This window comes from Notolepis coatsorum, assembly GCF_963971535.1.
Source record: "Notolepis coatsorum genome assembly, chromosome: 13".
NCBI classification, from domain to species: Eukaryota; Metazoa; Chordata; class Actinopteri; order Aulopiformes; family Paralepididae; genus Notolepis; species Notolepis coatsorum.
Window position 1 is genome coordinate 37,059,434 of NC_140177.1, and position 26,333 is coordinate 37,085,766.

At 42.8% G+C, this 26,333-nt stretch overlaps 1 protein-coding gene across 1 annotated transcript in view; it reads right to left on the bottom strand.

The window, feature by feature from the left end:
* The window catches only part of tesk2 (testis associated actin remodelling kinase 2), a gene marked incomplete at its 3' end in the record, with an annotated part of 150,954 nt that overhangs the window by 44,914 nt on the left and 79,707 nt on the right, over nucleotides 1-26,333 (bottom strand). The window contains exons 5-6 of the mRNA XM_084327638.1: nucleotides 20,643-20,691; nucleotides 416-562 (exon numbers count right to left, since the gene is read on the bottom strand). Of these exons, the coding sequence (XP_084183764.1) occupies nucleotides 416-562; nucleotides 20,643-20,691 (196 nt within the window). The remainder of the gene's footprint in view (nucleotides 1-415; nucleotides 563-20,642; nucleotides 20,692-26,333) is intronic.

The window sequence follows — 26,333 nt, forward strand, 5'->3', positions numbered from 1 at the left end:
ACTCTGACTCCTGGACTCCTATAACAGTGTGTCTCTCGTTCCTTTAACAGTGTGTGTCTCTCGTTCCTTTAACAGTGTGCGTCTCTCATTCCTTTAACAGTGTGCGTCTCTTGTTCCTATAACAGTGTGTGTCTCTCGTTCCTTTAACAGTGTGCGTCTCTGGTTCCTTTAACAGTGTGCGTCTCTCGTTCCTTTAACAGTGTGTGTCTCTCGTTCCTATAACAGTGTGTGTCTCTCGTTCCTTTAACAGTGTGCGTCTCTGGTTCCTTTAACAGTGTGCGTCTCTCGTTCCTTTAACAGTGTGTGTCTCTCGTTCCTATAACAGTGTGTGTCTCTCGTTCCTTTAACAGTGTGCGTCTCTGGTTCCTTTAACAGTGTGCGTCTCTGGTTCATCTGAAGGTGAGAGAGCAGGCACCTTGGAGGTCAGGTCTCGGTGGAAGATGCCCTTGGAGTGCAGGTAGGCCAGGCCGCTGGAGAGGTCGTAGGCCAGCTTCACTCTGCAGGCCCAGCTCAGGTGCTTGTTGCCGTCCAGGAGCTGCTCCAGGTTCCCACCGTTGATGTACTGGAGACGACCATAGAAGACAAGAAGGAGACGAGAAGAAGATGAGAAGGAGACGAGAAGAAGATGAGAAGGAGACGCGAAGGAGACGAGAAGGAGACGAGGAGACGAGAAGGAGACGAGAAGAAGACGAGAAGGAGACGAGAAGAAGACGAGAGGAAGACGAGAAGGAGACGAGAAGAAGAGAAGGAGAAGAGAAGGAGACGAGAAGGAGACGAGAAGGAGACGAGAAGAAGATGAGAAGGAGACAAGAAGAAGAGAAGGAGACGAGAAGAAGACGAGAAGAAGACGAGAAGAAGACGAGAAGAAGACGAGAAGAAGATGAGAAGGAGACAAGAAGAAGATGAGAAGGAGACGAGAAGAAGATGAGAAGGAGACAAGAAGAAGATGAGAAGGAGACGAGAAGACAAGAAGGAGACAAGAAGGAGATGAGAAGGAGACGAGAAGGAGATGAGAAGGAGATGAGAAGGAGACGAGAAGATGAGAAGGAGACAAGAAGAAGATGAGAAGGAGACGAGAAGAAGATGAGAAGGAGACAAGAAGAAGATGAGAAGGAGACGAGAAGAAGACGAGAAGAAGACGAGAAGGAGACGAGAAGAAGACGAGAAGGAGACGAGAAGGAGATGAGAAGAAGATGAGAAGGAGACAAGAAGACAAGAAGGAGACGAGAAGACAAGAAGGAGAAGACAAGAAGACGAGAAGGAGACGATAAGAAGACGAGAAGGAGACGAGAAGAAGACGATAAGGAGACGAGAAGAAGACGAGAAGGAGACGATAAGAAGACGAGAAGGAGACGAGAAGAAGACGATAAGGAGACGATAAGAAGACGAGAAGGAGACGAGAAGGAGACGAGAAGGAGACGAGAAGGAGACGAGAAGACGAGAAGGAGACGAGAAGAAGACGAGAAGGAGACGATAAGAAGACGAGAAGGAGACGAGAAGGAGATGAGAAGGAGATGAGAAGAAGACGAGAAGAAGAGGAGAAGGAGACGAGAAGAAGACGAGAAGGAGACGATAAGAAGACGAGAAGAAGACGAGAAGAAGACGAGAAGGAGACGAGAAGGAGACGAGAAGAAGACGAGAAGGAGACGAGAAGAAGACGATAAGGAGACGAGAAGGAGACGAGAAGGAGACGAGAAGAAGATGAGAAGGAGACGAGAAGGAGATGAGAAGACGAGAAGAAGACGAGAAGAAGATGAGAAGAAGACGAGAAGAAGACGAGAAGGAGACGAGAAGGAGATGAGAAGACGAGAAGAAGACGAGAAGAAGATGAGAAGAAGACGAGAAGGAGACAAGAAGGAGACAAGAAGGAGACGAGAAGAAGAGAAGAAGAGAAGAAGAGGAGAAGGAGACGGGAAGGAGATGAGAAGGAGATGAGAAGACGAGAAGAAGACGAGAAGAAGATGAGAAGAAGACGAGAAGGAGACGAGAAGGAGACGAGAAGGAGACGAGAAGGAGACGAGAAGGAGACGAGAAGGAGACGAGAAGAAGACGAGAAGGAGACGAGAAGGAGATGAGAAGACGAGAAGAAGACGAGAAGAAGACGAGAAGGAGACGAGAAGGAGACGAGAAGAAAACATGAAGATGAGAAGAAGACGAGAAGAAGACGAGAAGGAGACGAGAAGGAGACGAGAAGGAGACGAGAAGGAGACGAGAAGGAGACGAGAAGAAAACATGAAGATGAGAAGAAGACGAGAAGAAGACGAGAAGGAGACGAGAAGGAGACGAGAAGGAGATGAGAAGACGAGAAGAAGACGAGAAGAAGACGAGAAGGAGACGAGAAGGAGACGAGAAGGAGACGAGAAGAAGACAAGAAGAAGACAAGAAGATGAGAAGAAGACGAGAAGAAGACGAGAAGAAGATGAGAAGAAAACAAGAAGATGAAAAGAAGATGAGAAGGAGACGAGAAGAAGATGAAAATAAGATGAGAAGATAAGAAGAAGACAAGAAGAAAACAAGAAGAAGATGAGAAGAAGACAAAAAGATGAGAAGAAGACCAGGAGACACAAAACCTTCCCTGGCTGACCCATCCTTATTTGATACACCTGTTCAAATGGTCATCTACTCCCTATATCTCTATAACACCAGAGCTGCTCACCATATCTCTATAACACCAGAGCTGCTCACCATATCTCTATAACACCAGAGCTGCTCACCATATCTCTATAACACCAGAGCTGCTCACCATATCTCTATAACACCAGAGCTGCTCACCATATCTCTATAACACCAGAGCTGCTCACCATATCTCTATAACACCAGAACTGCTCACCATATCTCTATAACACCAGAGCTGCTCACCATATCTCTATAACACCAGAGCTGCTCACCATATCTCTATAACACCAGAGCTGCTCACCATATCTCTATAACACCAGAGCTGCTCACCATATCTCTATAGAGTCTATAACACTAGAGCTGCTCACCGTATCTCTATAGTATAGTCTATAACACCAGAGCTGCTCACCATATCTCTAGAGTCTATAACACCAGAGCTGCTCACCATATCTCTATAGTCTATAACACCAGAGCTGCTCACCATATCTCTATAGTATAGTCTATAACACCAGAGCTGCTCACCATATCTCTATAGTCTATAACACCAGAGCTGCTCACCATATCTCTATAACACCAGAGCTGCTCACCATATATCTATAACACCAGAGCTGCTCACCATATCTCTATAGAGTCTATAACACTAGAGCTGCTCACCGTATACAGTTTAACTGTAATTAGTCTGTTCTGCTTCATGCATTACATACCTTGTAATTTCTTTCTTTTCTATTACATTTTTTGTCCCCTTTCCCGGTTACCCACGAGAGGCCATTTTGTCCTCTCACCAGGCCGTCAATGTAAATAAGAATTAGTTCTTAATTGACCCACCTAGTTAAAGGTTAAATCAATTAATAATAAAGGCTCACGCTACTACGATTCACCACACCCACACACACAAATCCATGTCTCATATCCCCTCCAGTGGTTGGGCAGAGATGAGTGATTAGTCAGTCAGACAGCCAGTCACAGAATTAGGTCAACGAGGGTCTGGCCTGCTGAGGGGGGAGGGGTCTTCATTCATGACCTCTTTCAGACTGACCTACAAGCAGTGCTTCCTTATAGTCAGAGAAAAGCATTAAAGGGGAAGTGAAACCATTTGGAAAAAGGAGTCTTTTTTATTTTTGTCCTTGGTCTTGGAATGACCTTCAGTCAAGCCTCAAACTGATGGCACTTGTTCCTTTAGCCAGTTTGAAATGGATGTTATCTGAGGTCCTTACCACCTGCTGCTCATGTAGTAATGAACCATGGTCTTTTTATTGTTCCAAATGTGCACAATGTAGTGATTGCTTTTTGTTGTGTTGTTCTCTGTGTTTTATATGTTTTTGTTGTGTTTACCATTGTGGAAACGTTGCTGCTTTCTTGGCCAGGTCAGCATTGTAAATACAATTTTGTCTCAATGCTTTTTTTTTTATCTGGTTAAAGGTTAAATAAAAATAAAATACAATTTCTAGAATTCAGTTGCAGGTTTGTCTAAACAACTCTGCGATAGAGTCCTTAAAAGTAGTGAGGGGGGATCAATCTGCATCTCGTTCCAACTGCTGGGAGCAATAAACTGGAAGTGTGAACATGGGAACCATCTAGCGAGATATGGTGAGAAGCTCTGGTGTTATAGAGATATGGTGAGCAGCTCTGGTGTTATAGAGATATGGTGAGCAGCTCTGTTGTTATAGAGATATGGTGAGCAGCTCTGATGTTATAGAGATATGGTGAGCAGCTCTGGTGTTATAGAGATATGTCAAGTCAAGTCAAGAGTTTTATTTGTCACGGCATACAAGTATACAATGAAATGCGGGGGGTCTTGCCCGCAACGATTGTGCATAATACAAGTAATCAAAGTAGGGCATATCGGTATATGTACATGAGTTTTTACAGAGCATGGTAGGACATTCTAGGTCCTGTGATAGTGCAATACACTGTTAGCTACGGATGAGGCACTGGGTCTTTACAGTATGTACACTGCTATACAATGCTATATTATACAATCTCAAGTTATACTATACTATTCTTAAAGTGACCTTTCCTTTTGTAAAGTGGCCATAAGAGTGAGCGTGTGCAGCATGAGTGTGTGTGTGCTCATGTTAAAGTGGCTGCTAGTGTGTGAGCGTGTACAGTGTGTGTTGTGTGTGTGCTCATGTGTGCTTGTGTGTGGAGAGTTCAGTGTTCAAGGCTCTGATGGCCTGGGGGAAGAAGCTGAGCCGAAGTCTCTCTGTCCTAGTAGCTGGGGTTCGCAGGCGTCTGCCTGACCTCAGCAGCTGGAACAGGCTGTTATTGGGGTGGTGAGGGTCTTTCATTATTCTGCAGGCTCTGGATTTGCACCTCTTGTTATATAGGACCTGCAGGGGTGGTAGTGCAATACCTGTGGTACGCTCGGCTGAGCGTACCACTCTCTGTAGGGCCTTCTTGTCCTGTGCCGTGCTGTTTCCATACCAGGCAGTGATGTTTCCAGTCAAGATACTCTCTACAGCTCCGGAGTAGAAGGACTGGAGTATCTTCCCAGATACTCTGAACTTCCTTAACTGTCTCAGGTGGTAGAGGCGCTGCTTCGCCATTTTTACTACTGAGTCTATGTGTGTTGTCCATGTCAGATCCTCTGAGATGTGGACCCCCAGGTACTTGAAGCTGCTCACCCTGTCCACGGTAGCCCCGTTTATCCTCAGTGGTGTGTGTGTCCCCTGCTGTCTTCTCCTAAAATCCACGATCAGCTCCTTGGTTTTACCAATGTTCAGGAGCAGGCTGTTGTCCTGGCACCAGCGTTCCAGTACCTCAACCTCCTCCCGGTAGGCCTTCTGGTGAGCAGCTCTGGTGTTATAGAGATACGGTGAGCAGCTCTGGTGTTAGAGATATGGTGAGCAGCTCTGGTGTTATAGAGATATGGTGAGCAGCTCTGGTGTTATAGAGATATTGTGAGCAGCTCTGGTGTTATAGAGATATGGTGAGCAGCTCTGGTGTTATAGAGATACGGTGAGCAGCTCTGGTGTTATAGAGATATGGTGAGCAGCTCTAGTGTTATAGACTCTATAGAGATATGGTGAGCAGCTCTGCTGTTATAGAGATATGGTGAGCAGCTCTGGTGTTATAGAGATATGGTGAGCAGCTCTGCTGTTATAGAGATATGGTGAGCAGATCTGGTGTTATAGAGATATGGTGAGCAGCTCTGGTGTTATAGAGATATGGTGAGCAGCCTGGTGTTATAGAGATATGGTGAGCAGCTCTGGTGTTATAGAGATATGGTGAGCAGCTCTGGTGTTATAGGGATATGGTGAGCAGCTCTGGTGTTATAGAGAGTCGATTCTAACAGGTGTATCAACAGGTGTATCACATACATTACATCTGTAATCTGTAGATACTACCCTATATACTACCCTATATCTGTACATATTACACCCTTACCTACTCTTACTAGTTACACTGCTGACCAGTATGACTTACTGCCATAGTGTTTTTATGCCTGTATCACTGTACATATAAATACTACAACTGTACATGTACATCTGATTAGCACTATTACACAGTAGTATTAACTTATACATGCAATACCCAGTTTAATAACCTGTACATTGTATATTACACTATTATATGTGCACTCTGGTTGGATGCCACACATCTTTCCGTTGTACTGTACAATACATTTGAATCTAATCTAATCTAATGAGGAGGGGTCAGACCTTTTGCCTGGTCGCTGTTTGACGACATTACGGATTCCACCTTTAAGTGATGCTGCTTCTCGTTGAGAAAGACAACTAAAGGAAACAGTGAAGCACTGTGTGTAACTCATGGTGTCTCCCGGAAGGGATTAGAGAGCTATGTGACTCATTAGTGCTGCGAGTATAATGGGATTAACAGTGAAGAGCATTGTCCTAGTCCTCCTAGTCTTCCTAGTAATCCTAGTCCTCCTGCTGAAAGGAGGACTAGGAGCAACCTCTACAGTCACAGACTACACTGTTTAAAGAGCGATGAGCCCAATGGAGATTTATGGCATTGGTTTCCAAACCTTTATTTTCCTCAAGGTATTAGATTATTTTAGATTAGACATGATTCATGAACAATGAATTCAGCTTCTAAAACTACAGATAACTGAATGTCTGCAGATTATTACATTTGCGCTTGATTAGATTAGATTAAAATGTAATATCATCATACAGCACAAGTACAGTGCAACGAAAATACGTTTGGCATCCAGGTCAGAGTGCAAATGTAACTGTAAAGTGCAATAACAATACAATGTACAGATGATTAAACTGGGTATACAATAATATATAAATGACTACCGAGTAATCGTGCTAATCAGATGTATGTACAGAGTTGCATTGCAAACTAGTTTGGTTCCAGCTACATATGGCTGAGGGTGGAAGTAGTAAGGTCTGGGGACTACAAATAAACAACATATATATATATATTAGAGCTGGGCCGTTAACGCCGTTACTGGGCTAAGTTAACAGCAGACTGTTATCGCGCGATAAAGAAATTGCCGCCGTTAATCTATTCTCAAAGTGGGTCTCCTCTCCTCTCTCTGTCTGCACAAGAAGCGAGCCACACACACTGTCGCGAGCCACACACACTCACACAAAATACACATACAGGTACTTAAGGGAGGGGCCTGTCCGTGGCTTCGTGTTGAAGCGCGCTGGACATAGACCGAGCTCTGCGCTCATCATGGTGGAGAGAACAAAACGAAAGTCTGGGTACACTTCACGAAAGTCGATGCCGACAACGCACGTTGCCACAAGTGCAATAAAACATTTGCAAGTAAGGGTGGCAATAACTTGAAACTTGAAACTTGAATACAAGCAATTTGTCAAAACATCTGTTGTCAAAACGTAACATTAGTCTGCAGAAATGCGCCGTTTTCGACTGCTTTGCTTGCAGTGTTCCATCTCCATCCACGTCCACTGCAGGTAAACCAAGATACGGAGTTAGCTAGGCTAATAACGAATTATTACGAATAGGCTAATAAATAACATATAATTGCTTAGCTAATTGTTTAGCTACAAATATATTTGAAAGATGACAACTTTTTATAGATCGTCAGGCTGAGGCTGCAGCCACCATGTCCCAGCCCACCCCTCCCTCCACCACCACCACCGGTCCCGGCCAAGCAAAGTCCCTTCACCCTAGCAGCTAGGAATGATGACAGAGGATAGGGGGAACGAGTGTCACAGGGCTGTGACCCAGTTTGTTGTCAAAGGCCGGCACCCCTTCTCTACAGTGGAGTCCAAGGGCTTTAGGTAACAACTAATCATTCAGTGTATATTGTTTTTTTTACCTTACATTTGTTGTTTATTATAAAAAGTCTATAATTCAGACACATTTAAAACATTGTTGCTGCTGTTGCTGAAGAAATAATATTTATTTATTATATTTATTTATAAAGTTATATAAAAGAACATTGCTGCTGCTGTTGCTGAAGAAATAATATTTATTTATAAAGTTATAAATAATAAAGCAATGTCGATAAAGTACCGAACCGTTAAGCAGTATCGATAAGAGTAGTAGTATCCATAAAATCCTAATGATACCCATCCCTAGGTAGAACACACATATTTTGAATGCCTTCGGCAGACTTCAAATGAGCCATTTTAATCTAGATTAACTCCAGGATTGCAGATAGATTAATCTAGATTAAATTTTTTTTTATCTATGCCCACCTCTAATATATATATATATATATATATATATATACACAGTATATATACTGTATGTGTGAAGAATATCAGCTGATATCAATATCTGCATATTTTACTTCCTAATATCGGTATCGGCCCCAAACATCCAGTATCAGTCGGCTCTACTAATTTCTCCAGGAAAAGAAAAGAGGGGGACGCATTAATCCTTAAATCCTTAATCCTCCAACAACCTGCCTCTGGTTCTACACCAGAACAACCTGCCTCTGGTTCTACACCAGAACAACCTGCCTCTGGTTCTACACCAGAACAACCTGCCTCTGGTTCTACACCAGAACAACCTGCCTCTGGTTCTACACCAGAACAACCTGCCTCTGGTTCTACACTAGAACAACCTGCCTCTGGTTCCACCCCAGAACTCAATCGCATCTGTGACCCAACAATTGCATGTGTGTTCCTGTGTGTGTGCTGCCCATCGCCAGTGTCACTGCATGCCAAATAAAGACTTCTCCAAAGTCCTGCATTATTATTACATTATAGAATGTGACAGAAGCCTCCACTCACTTATCATTGTACTTCTGAAATATTGCCTACATATAGAGTTAAACAAAACATGATGTACAGCATTGGCCGGGCTCTGCAGCTCATGCAGCCAAGAGTCAAATGTCCCCTGCTGAGGTTGAGCTCACCGGCCCCTTAAATCCCCCACTGTTCAGACACACACACACACACACACACACACACGCACACACACATGCACACACACACAAACACACACACACACAGACAAACACAAAGCCTAGACGCCGTAGAGGATTACACCATCTTTGTCCGGTAAATTCCTCCTCCGTCCACCAGTAGAAAGTGTGTTGTCTGCCTGGGGAGGGTCTGAGTCTGAGGGGAGAGGAGCTGAGACTACATGGACTGTAGGACCAGGCAGAGGGAGAGGTTGTGGGTTCAACTCTCAAAGAGTCATTTAAACGACACTGGCTGCGTTTACATGGACCATCAGGCTCCACAACTGTCAGCGGCCGGATAGCTAACGGCTGGATAACTAAGGGTTGGAGAACTAACGGCTGGAGAACTAAGGGCTGGAGAACTAACACCAGGATAACTAGCGGCTGGAGAACTAGCAGCTGGAGAACTAACACCAGGATAACTAGCGGCTGCAGAACTTCAGAACTATTAGGAATGTCTGACCACTAAATGTGTCTGACTCTTAACTCAATGGACGCCACAGAGTTGAGCATTGTTTGTTCTTACCACGCCAAGCTCTAAGAGATAGGAATAAGTGGTGGTGTTTGCAGGGCTATATTATATTCTATATTATAGCTATGGATACAATACTATGGCCCATCTGACATCAACCATCTATTGTTCAATATGTGAAAAAGAAATAATTTGTTCATCCATTTAACCCGTTTTATACCATGGTGAATATCAGTATAGTTTTAGAGTGATCCTGTCTAATCCCAGAAAACGACGCTATGCAGCAATACGTGCATTTCACTAAAAGCGTTGCTGTTTCTCGCCTGGACACGCTACTATTTTCAAATCAAATCTATATTATAGGTATTATGTTTCATCATGAATGCATGAAGGGTGGGGGGGGGGGGGGGGTCGTTTTTTGATGCTTTGATCGTCACCAACGGCATACGTTATGGAGTAACATTACACACACATGTTGCGATCAAGGTGACGACATGGTTGGATCACAGCAGGATTGATATCATAGCCCTTACCTTCACTAGGATGTACCCCAAAAAGAATATTCCAATTATCTGATCGCGAGTCCCAGTATTGGTGTTAATCGTGTGGCCCACATAATCCACCACACATCATGCATCGGGAGCATTTGACGCTTCTCAATACGATCGGGACAACCGCTCCACTTGCCCGACAAAGAAAAGTCCGCCCGGAGACATTTGATCGACGCACAGGCCAAGATACAAAGGGTGCTCGATACCGCCACCGGAGAGGATGCGGCCTGTATTGCACTTTGCTGATCTCAGGATGATTCCCCATGTCCTGGCGCTCAATGCATGGCGAGATAACCCAACTTTACTCGTGGTTGGCGCCCAATGTGTTAACCAACGTATGATGTGCATCATGCCAGTTAGGGTACCTTGTGTATACTGCACCTTGTGTATACCGTTTACTCTTACTCATAGTATTATTCAGATTCAAATTATGTATTGCCTATATTTAAGTATAATATACCCGACAAGGCATACAGAACATCATCTGCACCTTTGTTTACACTGTTCATTTTTCTCATATTTTTATATTCAGATAAAATTGTATTGCCTATATTTTTGTATTTCTACTATTACCCTGCCCATATCTGTACAGAAGAGACTGGCCTGATCAGAAGGACATTTAAATTGGGTTAATATATTCTAAATGTTATTCCAGAAGAGGCTTCTTATATTTTAAATTATATTCTAGAACATATTATATTATAAATCATTGTGACGGTGCGGCTCCGTCACTGACTTTGCGGGCAGTGCGCATACTGTACATACACACACACTCATTGTCTGTCTTTCCATATACCATAACCGTATAATGTAATGTGGTGCGTTTCATGTGGACAGCGCACATGGGAACGCACACACGCCATATGCCGCGGAGCAACCCACACACACACACACACACACACACACACACACACACCAAACATTCCCTCTTGTCAGCTTTCGTAGGATGTCCGAATGCGCACAATCATTTCATTCCGTTGTTATAGCAGAATGACGTTCATACAGCAAGACATTCATTCATCACATCACATTTATTTACTCACAGTCATGATGCATTCGCTTCGCTCTGCACTCCTAGGTTGACGTGTTGGCCAAGCAGAAGCACACATATCCGCCAGGTTAAATGGGAGGGGTTGACGCAAGGTAATCGTCACGTGAGCGATATGATTGTATTGTACTGTTTACTTGGTTATCTGTAATTTAAAACAGTTGGAAGTTATGTGATATAGTGGAGGATATATATTTTGTGTGTAGGAATTGGTTTAATGTGTTAAAAAGAATAATAATATGTACATCCTGTTTAAAGCCTAGTGGGAGGGGCTATTGGATACAAGAGAGCTGCTTTGGCCCAGGGACGTCAGTCTTGAATGGACTGAGTTACAGTGAAGGTAACCAGGATCCCTAGTACAACGTGTTGGTATTGCTTGTAGTAGAAGTAGTAGTGTATATTGTGTATTTAGACTTTGTGTAGTGTTAAGTATTAAGTATATTTTGTTTTGTTTATTTGTTTTCTCTTTTTGCACTTTTGTTAGATATAGTAAGTATAGGGTATTTTGGTTTACGTTACTTTCACTTTTCACATTTTTTGTAAAACTATATCACCTCTGCACTTTTGGGAGGCGGGAAATAAACACCCACCAACGAGATCTTTCGACTACGCCTGTTTATGAGAGAATCAAAGGAGTTCGGGAGAGGACCCCGTCACAATCATATTCTAGAACAGACTATTTATATTATAAATTATATTCTGAACAGACTATTTATATTATAAATTATATTCTAGAACAGACTATTTCTATTATAAATCAGGGACGTGCAGAGACCTTTAGAGAGGCAGGTGCTCAAATTTGAAAAAGGGCACATGTATAAAAAATCAGCTGACAGATGGGCAAACGTGAGGCGAGATGCTCGGTTTGCGCTAGCTTTCTATTGGCTAATGGGCCCGTCATTCCAAGAGGGAGGGTGACGTGTAGCGCAACATAAACATGCACCTCAGACAGACGGGCATTAAAATATTTATTTATTATTATTTAATTTTTTATTTATAATATTATTAATTGTTTACATTATTCTTGATGAGGACCATGGGCATTGCCCTTCAGATATTTTTTTATAATAATAAAAAAAGAAAAAATTAAATACACATATATATATATATTTCTTTTTTTAAGGGCACTTTGGCCATCAAGGGGCACGTGGGCAAGTGCTTGGGCACCCAAAGCCCCCCCCCCCCCCCCCCCATATGCACATGCCTGTTATAAATGATATTCTAGAACAGACTATTTATATTATAAATTATATTCTATCTAGAACAGACTAGATTATAAATGATATTCTAGAACAGACTATTTATATTATAAATGATATTCTAGAACAGACTATTTATATTATAAATTATATTCTGAATCTAGAACAGACTTTCCCAACATTCTAAACACCAGCAGGCATAACTAACCTGGCAGGACAGAAACACCATGTGGGCTGTTCGCAGGTGTAGCCTGACATTATGCCAACAGCAGACCAATCACTGCACCGCTGCTCGTCACATGGTACGTACGGTAATGTCATTCTTGTGGGCTGTATCAGAACAACAACATAGCTGCCATTGTTGTTCATGAACTCTGTATGATAGCATGTACAATAGTGCTGTATACTGTATATATATATATACAGTATACATATACATATATAAAATATTTAATCTGATTAATCGCATGATTGTCCATAGTTAACTCGCGATTAATCGCAAATTAATCGCATACATTTTTTTTATCTACCTTAAACAAATCTTTTTCAAGTTCCAAGTTTTAATACTCTTATCAACATGAGTCAACAAATGCTTGCTTTATGCAGCCATTTAACACAAAAGGATGATCCTCATGCATTGCAAATTTGCATCAAATTCAAAACAGAGTGATGCACAAAATAACTTAAAAGAAAATAATAATTTAAAACAATGAATAAAGTGTGCATGAAATAATAGGGGAAAGAAAACGTTAGGAACTTGTTACATTCACCCACACAAGGGCTGAGTAATCACACACCCCCCCCCTCTCTCTCTCTCACACACACACTCCCAGCTCTCTTTCTCTCTTGCCCCTTCCTCATCTCTCTCACCCCCCCTCTTGCTCCCTCTCTATTTCTCACACACACACACACACACACACACACACACACACACACACACACACACACACACACACACACACACACACACACACACACACACACACACACACACACACACACACACACACACACACACACACACACACACACACACACACACACACACACACACACACACGCACGCACGCACACACACACACACTTCAGAAACAAACATAGTATCAATGAGAGCATCAATAATACACCTGAGTGAAGTCTAGTAAAAAAAAATATATATATTTTATTTTTTCTTAAAAGTTAACACATTGATTGCCACGCAGTATGCCCATCATTATACCCAGTCTGGCACCGCTGTAAACCTATGGAGATGTTTACCTTCTTTGCAGGGCTATAACTTTTAAAATATTATAGCTATATCTGCATTACTATGGCCCATTCAACATCGATTATCTATCGTTCCGGATGTGGGAACGTTATATTTTTTTATTCATACATTGTTGTGTTAATACCGTCGAGAATATAAGTATGTTTTTAAGCTTTTCTGCTGTAATTCCAAAAACGCTAGTTATAGGCCCTGACGCATATGATAGATTATCGATTGGCGTTTCTTTCCTATACACGCTATATTAAAAAGTTTAAATGTATATGATTGGTATACATTATGCTTCATCATGCGTGAAGGAAAGGGGGGGGGGGTAGTTTATAATTCCTTGATTGTCAGTAGGGGTGGGACGATACATTGATCCGGATCGATATATCGATCTATTATCAATTATCAAATAGGATCGATGCAACGTAAAAAGATCGATTCATATTGCGATACTCTTATTTTGAAAATCCCCTGGTGAGCATATCCGCCTGGCTGCAACAACAATATCTCTGTGTGTTAACGTTAGACAGCATTGCTTCAGAGTCCGCCTATTTTGCGACCCGAAATAAGTGCCTGTTGTTTTTTCCCCCACAACGGGTCAAATGCATCTAACATGCTTTCCATCCTCGCCATTCCTTTATGCCCACGTCGCGTTAAATACCAAAATTAACGTTGCGTTAGCGTAAGCTAACTGAGAGAACAGCAGAGGTCCATTAGGGACTGGGAAGGACTGCATTCTCGAGACAGCGCCACTACCAGGATCTGGCCGGTACTGCACCTTCGGACTCCCAATATGCCTTTTCCAGCCAAAATACAGCTCTGTGACAGTGAATAGGATATTAATATCGGAAAAAAAGAAAAACAAACCAAAAACAGTGAACAGGAGGTCTATTTGTATTAAAAACAATAGATTGTTTTTCATTTAAATGTCTGGAAGAGCTCAAAAATAAAAATGTCAAATGATAGTTCCATTGCCTTTTTTTTGTTGATTTAAATGTTACTGATTGTGTTAAATGGGTATATAATATCGTCTCATATCGATCGCAGGCACCTGAATCGAATCGTATCATGGCAGACTGTGATATCGGAAAATATCGTATCGTTGTCCAAAGAATCGATATTGTATCGTATCGTGATGAAACTGGTGATTCCCACCCCTAATCGTCAGTAACGGCGTTATTTAGTATGGGTTGATATATTGATCAGACTGATTGCAAACAAAGAAATGGACAATCGGGCTGAAAATAACGTTAGTGTCCTCTTACCGTTCGCCGATGAGACTGGAAGAAAAAGATCCCAATTATTTGACGTCGATCTCCTAGATCCATTTCCGGTTTGTATGCAATAAACGCCGAAATCATATCGATGATTGCATTTCGAAAGCGATCCAAATGCACTCGAGTGTGTATATTGATCCACGCCACAATATATCTCTGGCGGAGGAATTTCCTCGATGCACCGATCGCCACTTCCGGTTTGGTGTGTAACTCGCCTGACCATCCACCAGGCGGCGGTATTGAGGCGTTGCAATATCAGACAGGGTGCCGCTGCAGTCCGGAGGGAGGCTGGATGAATTATGAATGCCATAGCGAAAAAAATTAATATTGATCCCAATAACGATTTACGCCGTTGTTGGCATTCAACGCATGGCGGGCAATAATGATTTACGCCGTTTATGGCGCACAATGTGTTAATCGTGAGTTTAAAAAGATTGTGGCGTTAATAGAATCTGGCGTTACCGCGTTAATACCGCGTTAACTTTGACAGCCTTAATATATATATACATTTATATATTTATATTTACCTCATATATATATATCCATATCTGTCTGAATATACCTGCATATAATCCTTCTATATACCTACTTATACACTTGCATATAACCCATATAACTCTGCATAATAGCATGTACAATAATGCTGTATATATACATATATTTATTCTTACCGTATATATATCTATCTATCCACATATGTCTGTACATATCTGCATTTAATCCTTTTTACAAATCTGTAGATACTACATCTATATTTGTACATATCCCTTACCTACTCATACTAGTTACACTGCTGGCCAGTATGACTTACTTACTGCCATAGTGTTTATACCTGTATCACAACTCTGTACATACATCTGATTAGCACTACTACTCAGTAGTAATGAGTAACTCATTTATATATTTTATATCCAGTTTAATCACCTATACATTGTATATTACTGTTGCACTTTACGGTTACATTTGCACTCTGGTTGGATGCCAAACTTATTTTTGTTGTACTGTACTTGTGCTGTATTATGATGACAATACATTTGAATCTAATCTAATCTAATCCTGCAATATCTGCTATCTTGCGTGGGAGACATAGATTCAACTGACTGGACTGGCAGAGCTGGTCTAACTCACTCCGAGCCGGAGAATGGGAGCCAGACGATGGGGGCAGAATCACCAGTTAGCTACAGGTGGCCCTGAAGCACAATTATGGTGCAACATTTCTAATTTAAGAAATAAATGACTCTGTGGAAAATGGTGATTGTCAGCTAGTGGGAGTAGTTTCAAACGACGGTGTAATCCGGGCATGGGTAATGGCTTAGCCTTATCCCCGGATTATGATTGCAGTAATCAGTTGTTCCTGTAAGGTGCATTAGTCAGTACAGACAGGGCAGAGGTCACTGAGCCACATCAGTAGCAACGCCGCCTGGAAAGACCAGAGGTTTTCCAGCCAAAAACTGGTCTGCTCAAGTCCAACTCAGAGTCTCTGAGCCAGCACACCAAGGAATGTGTCAGAATGTGTCATGCTGTGTCAGAATGTGTCGGGATGTCTCAGAATGTGTCACTGTGTCAGAATGTATCAGGATGTATCAGAGTGTATCATAATGTGTCATAATGTGTCATACTGTGTCAGACTCAGGATATGTCATAATGTGTCACAATGTATCATAATGTGTCATAATCTGGCATAATGTGTCATACTGTGTCAGAATGTGTCAGAATATATCACGATGAGTCATAATGTGTCAAAATGTGCCGGAATGTGTCGAATGTGTCAAATGTGTAAAAATGTGTTGAATGTGTCGAATGTGTCAAAATGTGTCAGAATGTGTCGAATGTGTCAGACTGTGTCAGACTGTGTCGGAATGTGTCAAAATGTGTCAAAATGTTTCATTGTAATGCGTTACAATGTCTTGCAGACTGTTTGAAAGCAAGTGAATGTGGTGCTACGTACCTATGAGTGAGAGTGAATGTCTGTGGAATGTGTGTGTGTGCACCTGTCAGTGTCTGTATGTCTCTATGTGTGCCTGTGTGTGTGTGTGTCTATGTTTATGTATGAGAGTGTGTGTGTGTGTGTGTATGTTTATACATGTATGAGAGTGTGTGTGTGTGTGTGTGTGTGTGTGTGTATGTTTATACACATGTATGAGAGTGTGTGTGTATGTTTATACATGTATGAGAGTGTGTGTGTCTGTGTGATATACATGTATGTGTGTGTGTGTGCGTGCGTGTGCGCGCGCGCGTGTGTGTGTGTGGTTCTGAGTCTAAAAGGAGCCTGCAGACACACAGTAACCAGACCCAGTGCTTCCTGTGAGCCCGGCCTCATAGCAAGGGTCAGGTAACTAAACAGCATGACCCAATCAGCAGGTCACAGGACCGGGACCAGCCGCAACCCGACACCACCTGCTGCACAGTGTGTGTGTGTGTGTGTGTGTGTGTGTGTGTGTGTGTGTGTGCAGGGGGGGGTTAAAGTATACTTGTGTGTTGGTATGTGTAAGTGTATCTTATGATATGTAGATTCAGTAGTCCATTGTGTGTGTGTGTGTGTGTGTGTGTGTGTGTGTGTGTGTGTGTGTGTGTGTGTGTGTGTGTGTGTGTGTGTGTGTGTGTGTGTGTGTGTGTGTGTGTGTGTGTGTGTGTCTTCGTAAGCTTGTCTTGCAGTATGTAGATTCATGACTCAGGAATACATGGCATGCATGTGTGTGTTTGCTATACACTATGTGCATTCACCCCTCAACCGAAGGATTGTGTGTGTGTGTGTGTGTGTGTGTGTGTGTGTGTGTGTGTGTGTGTGTGTGTGTGTGTGTGTGTGTGTGTGTGTGTGTGTGTGTGTGTGTGTGTGTGTGTGTGTGTGTGTGTGTGTGTGTGTGGTAAATGGTAAATGGTGCAATTATATAACAGCTTTTATCCAAAGCAATTTGTTCCTCACATTCACCCATTCACTCACACATTCACACATTGCAACCATGCAAGGTGCCAACCTGTTCATCGGGGGCAGTTAGGGGTTAAGTGTCTTGCTCAAGGACACAGTGACACGCTGCCCGGGAGGAGCCGGAATCTAACCAGGAGCCTCCGGATTACCAGACAACTTCTCTACCTCCCGAGCTATTGTCGCCCCTGTGTGTGTGTGTGTGTGTGTGTGTGTGTGTGTGTGTATGTGTGTGTGTGTGTGTGTGTGTGTGTGTGTGTGTGTGTGTGTGTGTGTGTACAAGTGTGGTTGTATGAATGTGACCGTTAGTGGGTCTTATGTACAACTCAACAGTAACTGAATTGTTTGTGTGTATGTGTGTTTTGTAGTGTGTGTACAACTCAACAGTGGTTGAATTGTTCATTGTGTTTGTATTTATAAATGCATGTGTGTGCTAATTGTGCAGCTGTGTGTGTGTGCGTGTGTGCGTGCGTGCGTGCGTGTGTGTGTGTGTGTGTGTGTGCGTGTGTGTGTGTGCACTGTGCACTAGGGCTGACCCAAAGGCTTCAATGGGTGCATTATATAGGAACAGTTAGTGTTTAGGTGTCTTTGCTCAAGGACACTTTAACACGCTGCCCGGGAGGAGCCGAAATAGAACCAGGAACCTTCAGATTACCAGATGACCGCTCTACCTCCTGAGCCACTGTCTAACCCTAACCTTCAGATTACCAGACGACCTGCTCTACCTCCTGAGCCACTGTCTAACCCTAACCTTCAGATTACCAGACGACCTCCTCTACCTCCTGAGCCACTGTCTAACCCTAACCTTCTGATTACCAGACGACCTCCTCTACCTCCTGAGCCACTGTCTAACCCTAACCTTCAGATTACCAGACGACTTCCTCTACCTCCTGAGCCACTGTCTAACCCTAACCTTCAGATTACCAGACGACCTCCTCTATTTCCTGACCCACTGTCTAACCCTAACCTTCTGATTACCAGACGACCCCTCTACCTCCTGAGCCACTGTCTAACCCTAACCTTCTGATTACCAGACGACCCCTCTACCTCCTGAGCCACTGTCTAACCCTAACCTTCAGATTACCAGACGACCCCTCTACCTCCTGAGCCACTGTCTAACCCTAACCTTCTGATTACCAGACGACCCCTCTACCTCCTGAGCCACTGTCTAACCCTAACCTTCTGATTACCAGACGACCTCCTCTACCTCCTGAGCCACTGTCTAACCCTAACCTTCTGATTACCAGACGACCCCTCTACCTCCTGAGCCACTGTCTAACCCTAACCTTCTGATTACCAGACAACCCCTCTACCTTTGCTGTCGCCCGTAACACATGGATTGATCTCCTGGTAGCACCTCTCTGACAGCTGTACCGAACACACCACACTAGAGCTGAAACAACATTGATCTTAATGGATCCGATTTAACCCACAGCGCACTGTGTCTCATGCGGATGGTAATTACTGTTGCACAACGCGCCTCCTGCTCTGGAATGTGAACGTGAAGAGATTTCAGGCGAGGATTGCCAAATGTAACATAGAGAATGTGATGAGCAAAGAGAGACCGGCCCTGACACCATAAATTGTAAAAAGGTTTGGGATCATTTCAAGCTGAAGGAAAATAAAAACTCTGTACAGCGTGTCTGTCGTAAAACTGAACTAGCACCACAATAGCACTTCGTCAACGCTTCAGCATCTCGGCAGAAAGCATCCAGTCCACAGAGCGGAGCAGACACAAGGTGACGTCGTCTTTAGCATTTAACGTAATTCTATAATCTTATGATTGCTAGTTGAAATTATGGCTAGTAAAGAATGTAGGTTGACGTTAATTATGGCTACATAATGGCCGGTTAGAAACGTAAATCAATATGCTGGCTAGTTATTATGTTAAGATATCAAAGTTATCCAAGAAAATGCTCAAGAAAATAACATTAAAGCAAAAGTAATTTCTTATCCGATTACTGGATTAATGGATGGAATAATGGGTCGAATACTTGATTACTAAGATAATGGACCGCTGCAGCCTACACCAGAGCACCATGGGAAGCAGGATACCGGCTTGTATACAGTACATCCCCACGTGCAACAGATCCTAGATTCACACACAGAGTGTTGTGTTTGGCGGCTTGGGAGCAGAGGGTGGTTTGACCATAAGGCTTGTGTTTGCTGTACAGAGTTGACTCTGTGATGGTCTGGGGTGACGTGATGCTCACCTGAATAGCACTTGTCTAAATACTAGGCACTAGGGATGAAACGGTTACCGGTTTGAATGACAACCACGGTAAAAAAAAATTCCCTGATGGTTAGTAATGCCGTTCAAATTGTAATTATCAATGTTACGCACTTTTTTTGCCGATGTCTATTTTATGTCCATTTGTGTCTACTTTACTGCTGTGAAGCACTTTGGGCTGCAATTCTTGTATGAAAGGTGCTATAGAAAAAAAAGTTTATGGGGTGGGGATCGGACGTTGTGGACAGCGACTCCTACAGATCGGTTGGTGCGCCTGCGCAGTAGAATCAAGAAGCGACGGGGGCGGCGTCCCTCCAAAGCGCAGACCCCTGACGCTGAAAGATCGCGCAGCGCAGGTGAAAAGATGCGACGGCTGCTACCTCGAGTATCGGAGGGGACTCGTGCTATGTATGGCTTCGTCCACATTGCAGCCGGCTTGTGGGAGGCAAGAAACAGCATTCGAGACAGGGGAGGGTTGAATTGGACGATACGAAATTGGATGGGAGAAAAATAGAAAATGGGAGAAAAAGTGGATAAAAAAAAGAAAGAAAAGTGTATTATTATTACGTTTGCAGTGTGAGTGTGAGTGAGTGAGTGAGTGAGTGAGTGAGTGTGAGTGAGTGAGTGAGTGAGTGAGTGAGTGAGTGAGTGAGTGAGTGAGTGAGTGAGTGAGTGAGTGAGTGAGTGAGTGTGAGTGAGTGAGTGAGTGAGTGAGTTACCTCTGTCAGAGCGTGCAGCTGGCCCTCATGCACACACACACCCATGAACCTAAAGATGAAGAAAAAAACAAACAAAACAGTCAGTTGTTGTGAAGTGTCTTGTTAGCGACCGTCTCTATAGGCCTCTCACGCGGTCATCATGACATCATCATGACATCAAGCCCCAGTGCACCCCCGCCTCGCCCACCTCCGCCTACGGCAGAAATGAATGGTCTTTTCCTTTCCTGTGAGGTTAATATTGTCATTGATGCTGCATGTGAGGTTAATGTTGTTATTGATACTACATGTGAGGTTAATGTCCTAATGTTTTAAACTGTGGATACAAAAACAGAGAAGGTAAAAATGATTTGAACTGTTGAACAGTAATCCAGAACATTTTTATTGCACTGTAAAAAATATATTTTATATGTCTGCACTTTATGTGCTAATTTTATGTCTATTCTATTCTACTATTTTATTGCACTGCACTATTGGATTATCTTACTATTTTTATTATTATTGTCTATTTAAAACGGAATCAAACCATAAACAAGGTGGCCTGTTGGGATGTTAGATCCTAATGTGAAAAACTGTGATTTTTTACTATTTATTTATATGTCTGCACTTTATGTGCTCATTTTATTCTTTTTAGTCTTTTTTCTGTTGTGAAGCACTTTGAGCTGCAGTTTCTGTATGAAAGGTGCTATACAAATAAAGTTTATTATTATTATTATTATTATTATTATTAGGGATGGGTACCGAATCCGGTACTTTTAACACATTCGGGGGCCATTTCGATTAGCCACTCTAGGACGCCAGCTTTTCATTACAACTTTTCACTGTGCGTGAGGTTGTTTGTAGAGCTAAATCTATATTTTATATTATTGCTATGTGTCCATTGTCAATTGACAGTATAAACCTTCCCTTCAATATGCCATAAAGGAAAAAAAATGTCATCAATACGTTCCCGTTTTATAGCGTCGTGAATATGAACGTTATATCGGAATGGTCTGGGATAATTCCTGCAAGGCTAGTTATAGGGTGCTAAGCTAATAGTAATAACGTTAAATCGATTGGCGTTTCGGCCCTACACAAGCTAGAGTTAAAAATGCATATGATCGGTATCATGTTCCACCATGAATGCATGAAAGGGGGGGTGGGGGAAGTCGTTTCTGATTATTTATTACCAATAACGGCATTCGTTATTGCAACAACATACGCTGACCGGGTGGATGGCTATGAGAACAAGGCCCGATCAGGCTGAAATCGACGTCAAATCACTCTTACCTGTGGCCGGTTGGATTCCAAAAATAATTTCCCAGTTATATTATCGCCATCTGGTAGATCGATATGTCCATTGGCTGATGCTATATTCCTTTACTGCATACTGAATTCGGCGTCGCAAAAAGTATTCCAGGCGATCTGGTGAAGCCATAGCTTTAGGCTAACAGAAAAGTCCACCGGAGCGAAAAAAATGCATTCTCGAGACAGCGCCAATACCAGGATCTGGCCGGTACTGCACTTTCGGAGTCCCAATATGCCTTTTCCAGCCAAAATACAGCTCTGTGATAACATCCGGGATATTAAAATAGAATAAAAGCAAAAACAAGTTTAACACGTATATATATACGTGGTTGGCCTTCAAGCGTCGGCTCCCAAACACGTATATATGTACGTGGTTGGCCCCCGAACCAGTTAAGGGTATCGACCGAATCACGTCGGTACTACCGAATACCGATTCACGCGATGACATCAATGTTTCGTTTAGCGCAAAACTAAACCTATGAAGTGTGCCGCACGTTCTTACAAAATTTTTACAATTGAGGTAGGTAGATAAAATGTTTAGAGACTAAAGTACAGAAAAAAGGTATCGTTGGGTACCGGTATCGATTCACATGTACCAGTACCGGTACCGGTATCGGTTCAAATGTGAACGGTACCCAACCCTAGTTGTCCTTGATGCTGCATGTGAGGTTAATGTTGTCCTTGATGCTGCATGTGAGGTTAATGTTGTCCTTGATGCTGCATGTTGGGTTAATGTTGTCCTTGATGCTGAATGTGAGGTTAATGTTGTCCTTGATGCTGCATGTGAGGTTAATGTTGTCCTTGATGCTGCATGTTGGGTTAATGTTGTCCTTGATGCTGAATGTGAGGTTAATGTTGTCCTTGATGCTGCATGTGAGGTTAATGTTGTCCTTGATGCTGCATGTTGGGTTAATGTTGTCCTTGATGCTGCATGTTGGGTTAATGTTGTCCTTGATGCTGAATGTGAGGTTAATGTTGTCCTTGATGCTGCATGTGAGGTTAATGTTGTCCTTGATGCTGCATGTTGGGTTAATGTTGTCCTTGATGCTGCATGTTGGGTTAATGTTGTCCTTGATGCTGCATATTGGGTTAATGTTGTCTTTGATGCTGGATGTTGGGTTAATGTTGTCCTTGATGCTGCATATGAGGTTAATGTTGTACTTGATGCTGCATGTGAGGTTAATGTTGTACTTGATGCTGCATGTGGGGTTAACACTCTCAGTGCCCATCACGTTTTATCAGCCCAATGCCTGAATGCCCACAACGTTTATTAGCGTTTTATTTTTTTATTAGCGATCTGAATTCATATTTCATCAACCGAGTCTCCCGTTGGTATGCAGCCCCTGTAGGAGCTCAGATGTGGAAAAAACCGCCCCCTATCGTCTCCAAGATGGTAATGCACCCTTTTGGAATGGACTCAATGAAAATGGATGAGAAAAGAAAAATCCGGAATCCACATTTTACTTCTCAGGCATGTATAACCCGAGCCGATCGGATTCATTGTGGACCCTCAGAACAGCGTGGAATACATATGTACAGTATGTAGCGTTGGATCAATAAAAGCGATCGATATTTGGAATGGCGATCAGGAATTGGAATAATCTTTTTGGATAACATCTGATCTCAGGTAAGGAATCTATTTGACCAGTCTTAGGATAATCAGACCTGTTTTCACGGAGATATAAGCTTTTCCCCTATGTGTGTGAGTGTGGCTGTGTGGCTGTGTGAGCGATCAGGAAATAAGATAATCGATTTTTCAGATCGCCTATATAGCGTGCGCATACGTACACATATACTATCGATAATCTAGCGTTTATTTGAAAACGATTCATAATATATATATATATAACGATCACATTTTTAAAAGACAAATTGCTAACCCTAAATGACCGGATGTCAACTCACTGGAGGACAAACCCGAGATAGTCCGGGTTAACTCGCCATGCTCTGGGCGTCAAACCCGAGAAATCTCTGGTTTTAATCCATATTTCTTTTATTAGCGATATCCATAAATTTTTCATCCATCAAGCCTGACGTTATCATTGGGAATGGGTCTGAGCTCGCAAAGGGCAAATACCGCCGCCTATCGTCTCCCGGATGGTATTGCACATCATTGGATTGGATTGGCTGGGACTGTGCATCAAAAGCAGTATCGTTATAACAGATGGACTGAGGACACTCAGAGCAGCGTGGATTATGTGTTTTGGATATATAACGTTGGATCAATAAATGCGATCAATATTTGGAATGGCGATCAGGAATTGGATTAATCTTTTTGCATGACATCAGATGTGAGGTAAGGCCTTTATGTTACGAATCTTGGGGTAATCAGATGTTCCTTTCTCCGCCATCGGAGCATGTGTGTGTGTGTGTGAGGTTAGCGCTGACCAAAGTACGGAGAAGCGATTTCAGACCCTGCTTCTCTTCGTGCATGAGGACACATATACTATCGATAATCTAGCGTTTATTTGAAAACGATTCATAAATCCAGCGACAAATGGCACGCTTTCTAAGGAAATACATTTAAGCTCGATTTGCTGGAGTTTATTGAGATGAGACAGAACGCCCTAGAAATATATTGATATTCATCACGGTATAAAATGGAAATGTATGTATGAAAAAATTATCTGTTTCGTGCATGTTGACTGGAAGCAACTCATTGACAATCACTGTGTTATTTAGATATATTGCTATTATATTTGATATGTTTTATGCACTCGCAAATAAGTCCTATCCTCCATTGCATAAAGCGTTGGCACTGAAGGGCCATCAGCAGAGGGCGCTGTTGGCCCTGAATAAGTTAAGATAAGATAATCCCCTTGGGGAAATGCAGGCGTCATAGCAGCATGGGGGAGGGGAGGTACAGTTATGAGCACGGTAGTAGAAGAAAGACAATACAACCTTTAGCTGCGACGTCCCACATATGGGACGTTTTTCTGACTTTTTGCAACCGGCACTTTGGCGACCCCTAGTGGCTCGGGTGTGCATATTTTGTAATACAGTATATATATCGAATTGAAGGCTTATTTGTTGCCCGTCGATAGCGACAAAATCCGACAAAATCTGTTCAGCGGTTCTTGAGTTACATGCCGGTATTTGAGGCTTGTGCAAAGTACGCAGTATTGCGCAAAATACCACTCCCGACTCAGGCTGATTTGATTTGATTTGATTTTATTGATGGATTAAAAACACACAACAAGGATCCAAAGGATAACATGAGAAAGAGTAAAACCCTTATTTCCGTCATGGTCCCAGGGCTGTTAGGCCACAACAAAAAAAAACACGACAATAACACAACACTCATACATTTAAAACATTATAAGACTAACCTATCGCTAAAATTGTATACCCCACAATAACTAAAAACTGACAATAACACAAAGCTCAAACATTTAAAACATTAAAAGACTAACCTATTGCTAAAATTGTATACCCCACAATAACTAAAAACTGATTGGAAACCCATTCAAACTATAGGGGGCTATTCTTCTATTCTGTCCATGAGCCACTTCCTGACGCTTCTCTTGAAGCTGTGGAGGCTCAAGCTCTGCTTGATGGGGAGAGGCAGCTTGTTCCAATCCTGGGCTCCAGAGAAAGTAAGGGAGCATTGGCCCAGTTTCGATCGGAAAGAAGCAGGCTTCAGGTTTGCTATGCTTGCTCTAGTTCTGTGGTTGTGGGATTCGTTGACCGGGGTGAAGTAGTTTTGGAGGTATCTAGGGGACCTTTGGTTTATAATATTGTGCACTATGTTCAGTCTGAGCTGGGTAACTCTGGCCTCTATAGGAAGCCAGTTTAGCTCCTGGAAGTGACTCCTCCCTATGTGGGTGCGAGGGCCAAGACCCATTACCACCCTTACTAGCTTATTTTGGGAAACCTGAAGCTTCTTTTTTATGTTCACTGACAGGCCCTCGAACCACGATACGCTACCATAGTCAAAGTGGCAGAGTACTAGGCTATTTGCTAATAGCCTGAGGCTATCTCTGCCAAGGAGGTTGGCTTTCCTAGCTAGGTACCTGGTGCGGGCGTTGACTTTGCCCAGTACTTGGGAGGCCATAGCCTCCCCATCTAGGCTCCCGTCTATCATACAGCCTAGATACTTCGCTTTTTTTTGCTGTTTTAGGGTTACAGCTCCTAGCTGGATATTAAACTCCCGTGCTTTCCTGAGCTTGGGCTTGGAGGCTAATAGTACTGCCTCTGTTTTACCTAGGTGAAGAGAAAGCCTGTTGTCCGAAAGCCACCTGCTGACCCCTGCAAGTTCTTCACCTAGCATCTGTTCTAGTGTGTTCTGATCCTTGTGTGAGACTAGCAGGGCTGAGTCGTCTGCAAATAAAAACAAGTTACATGAGCATGCTGCTGACATGTCATTTATGTACAGTAAAAAAAGGAGAGGTCCTAGCACACTTCCTT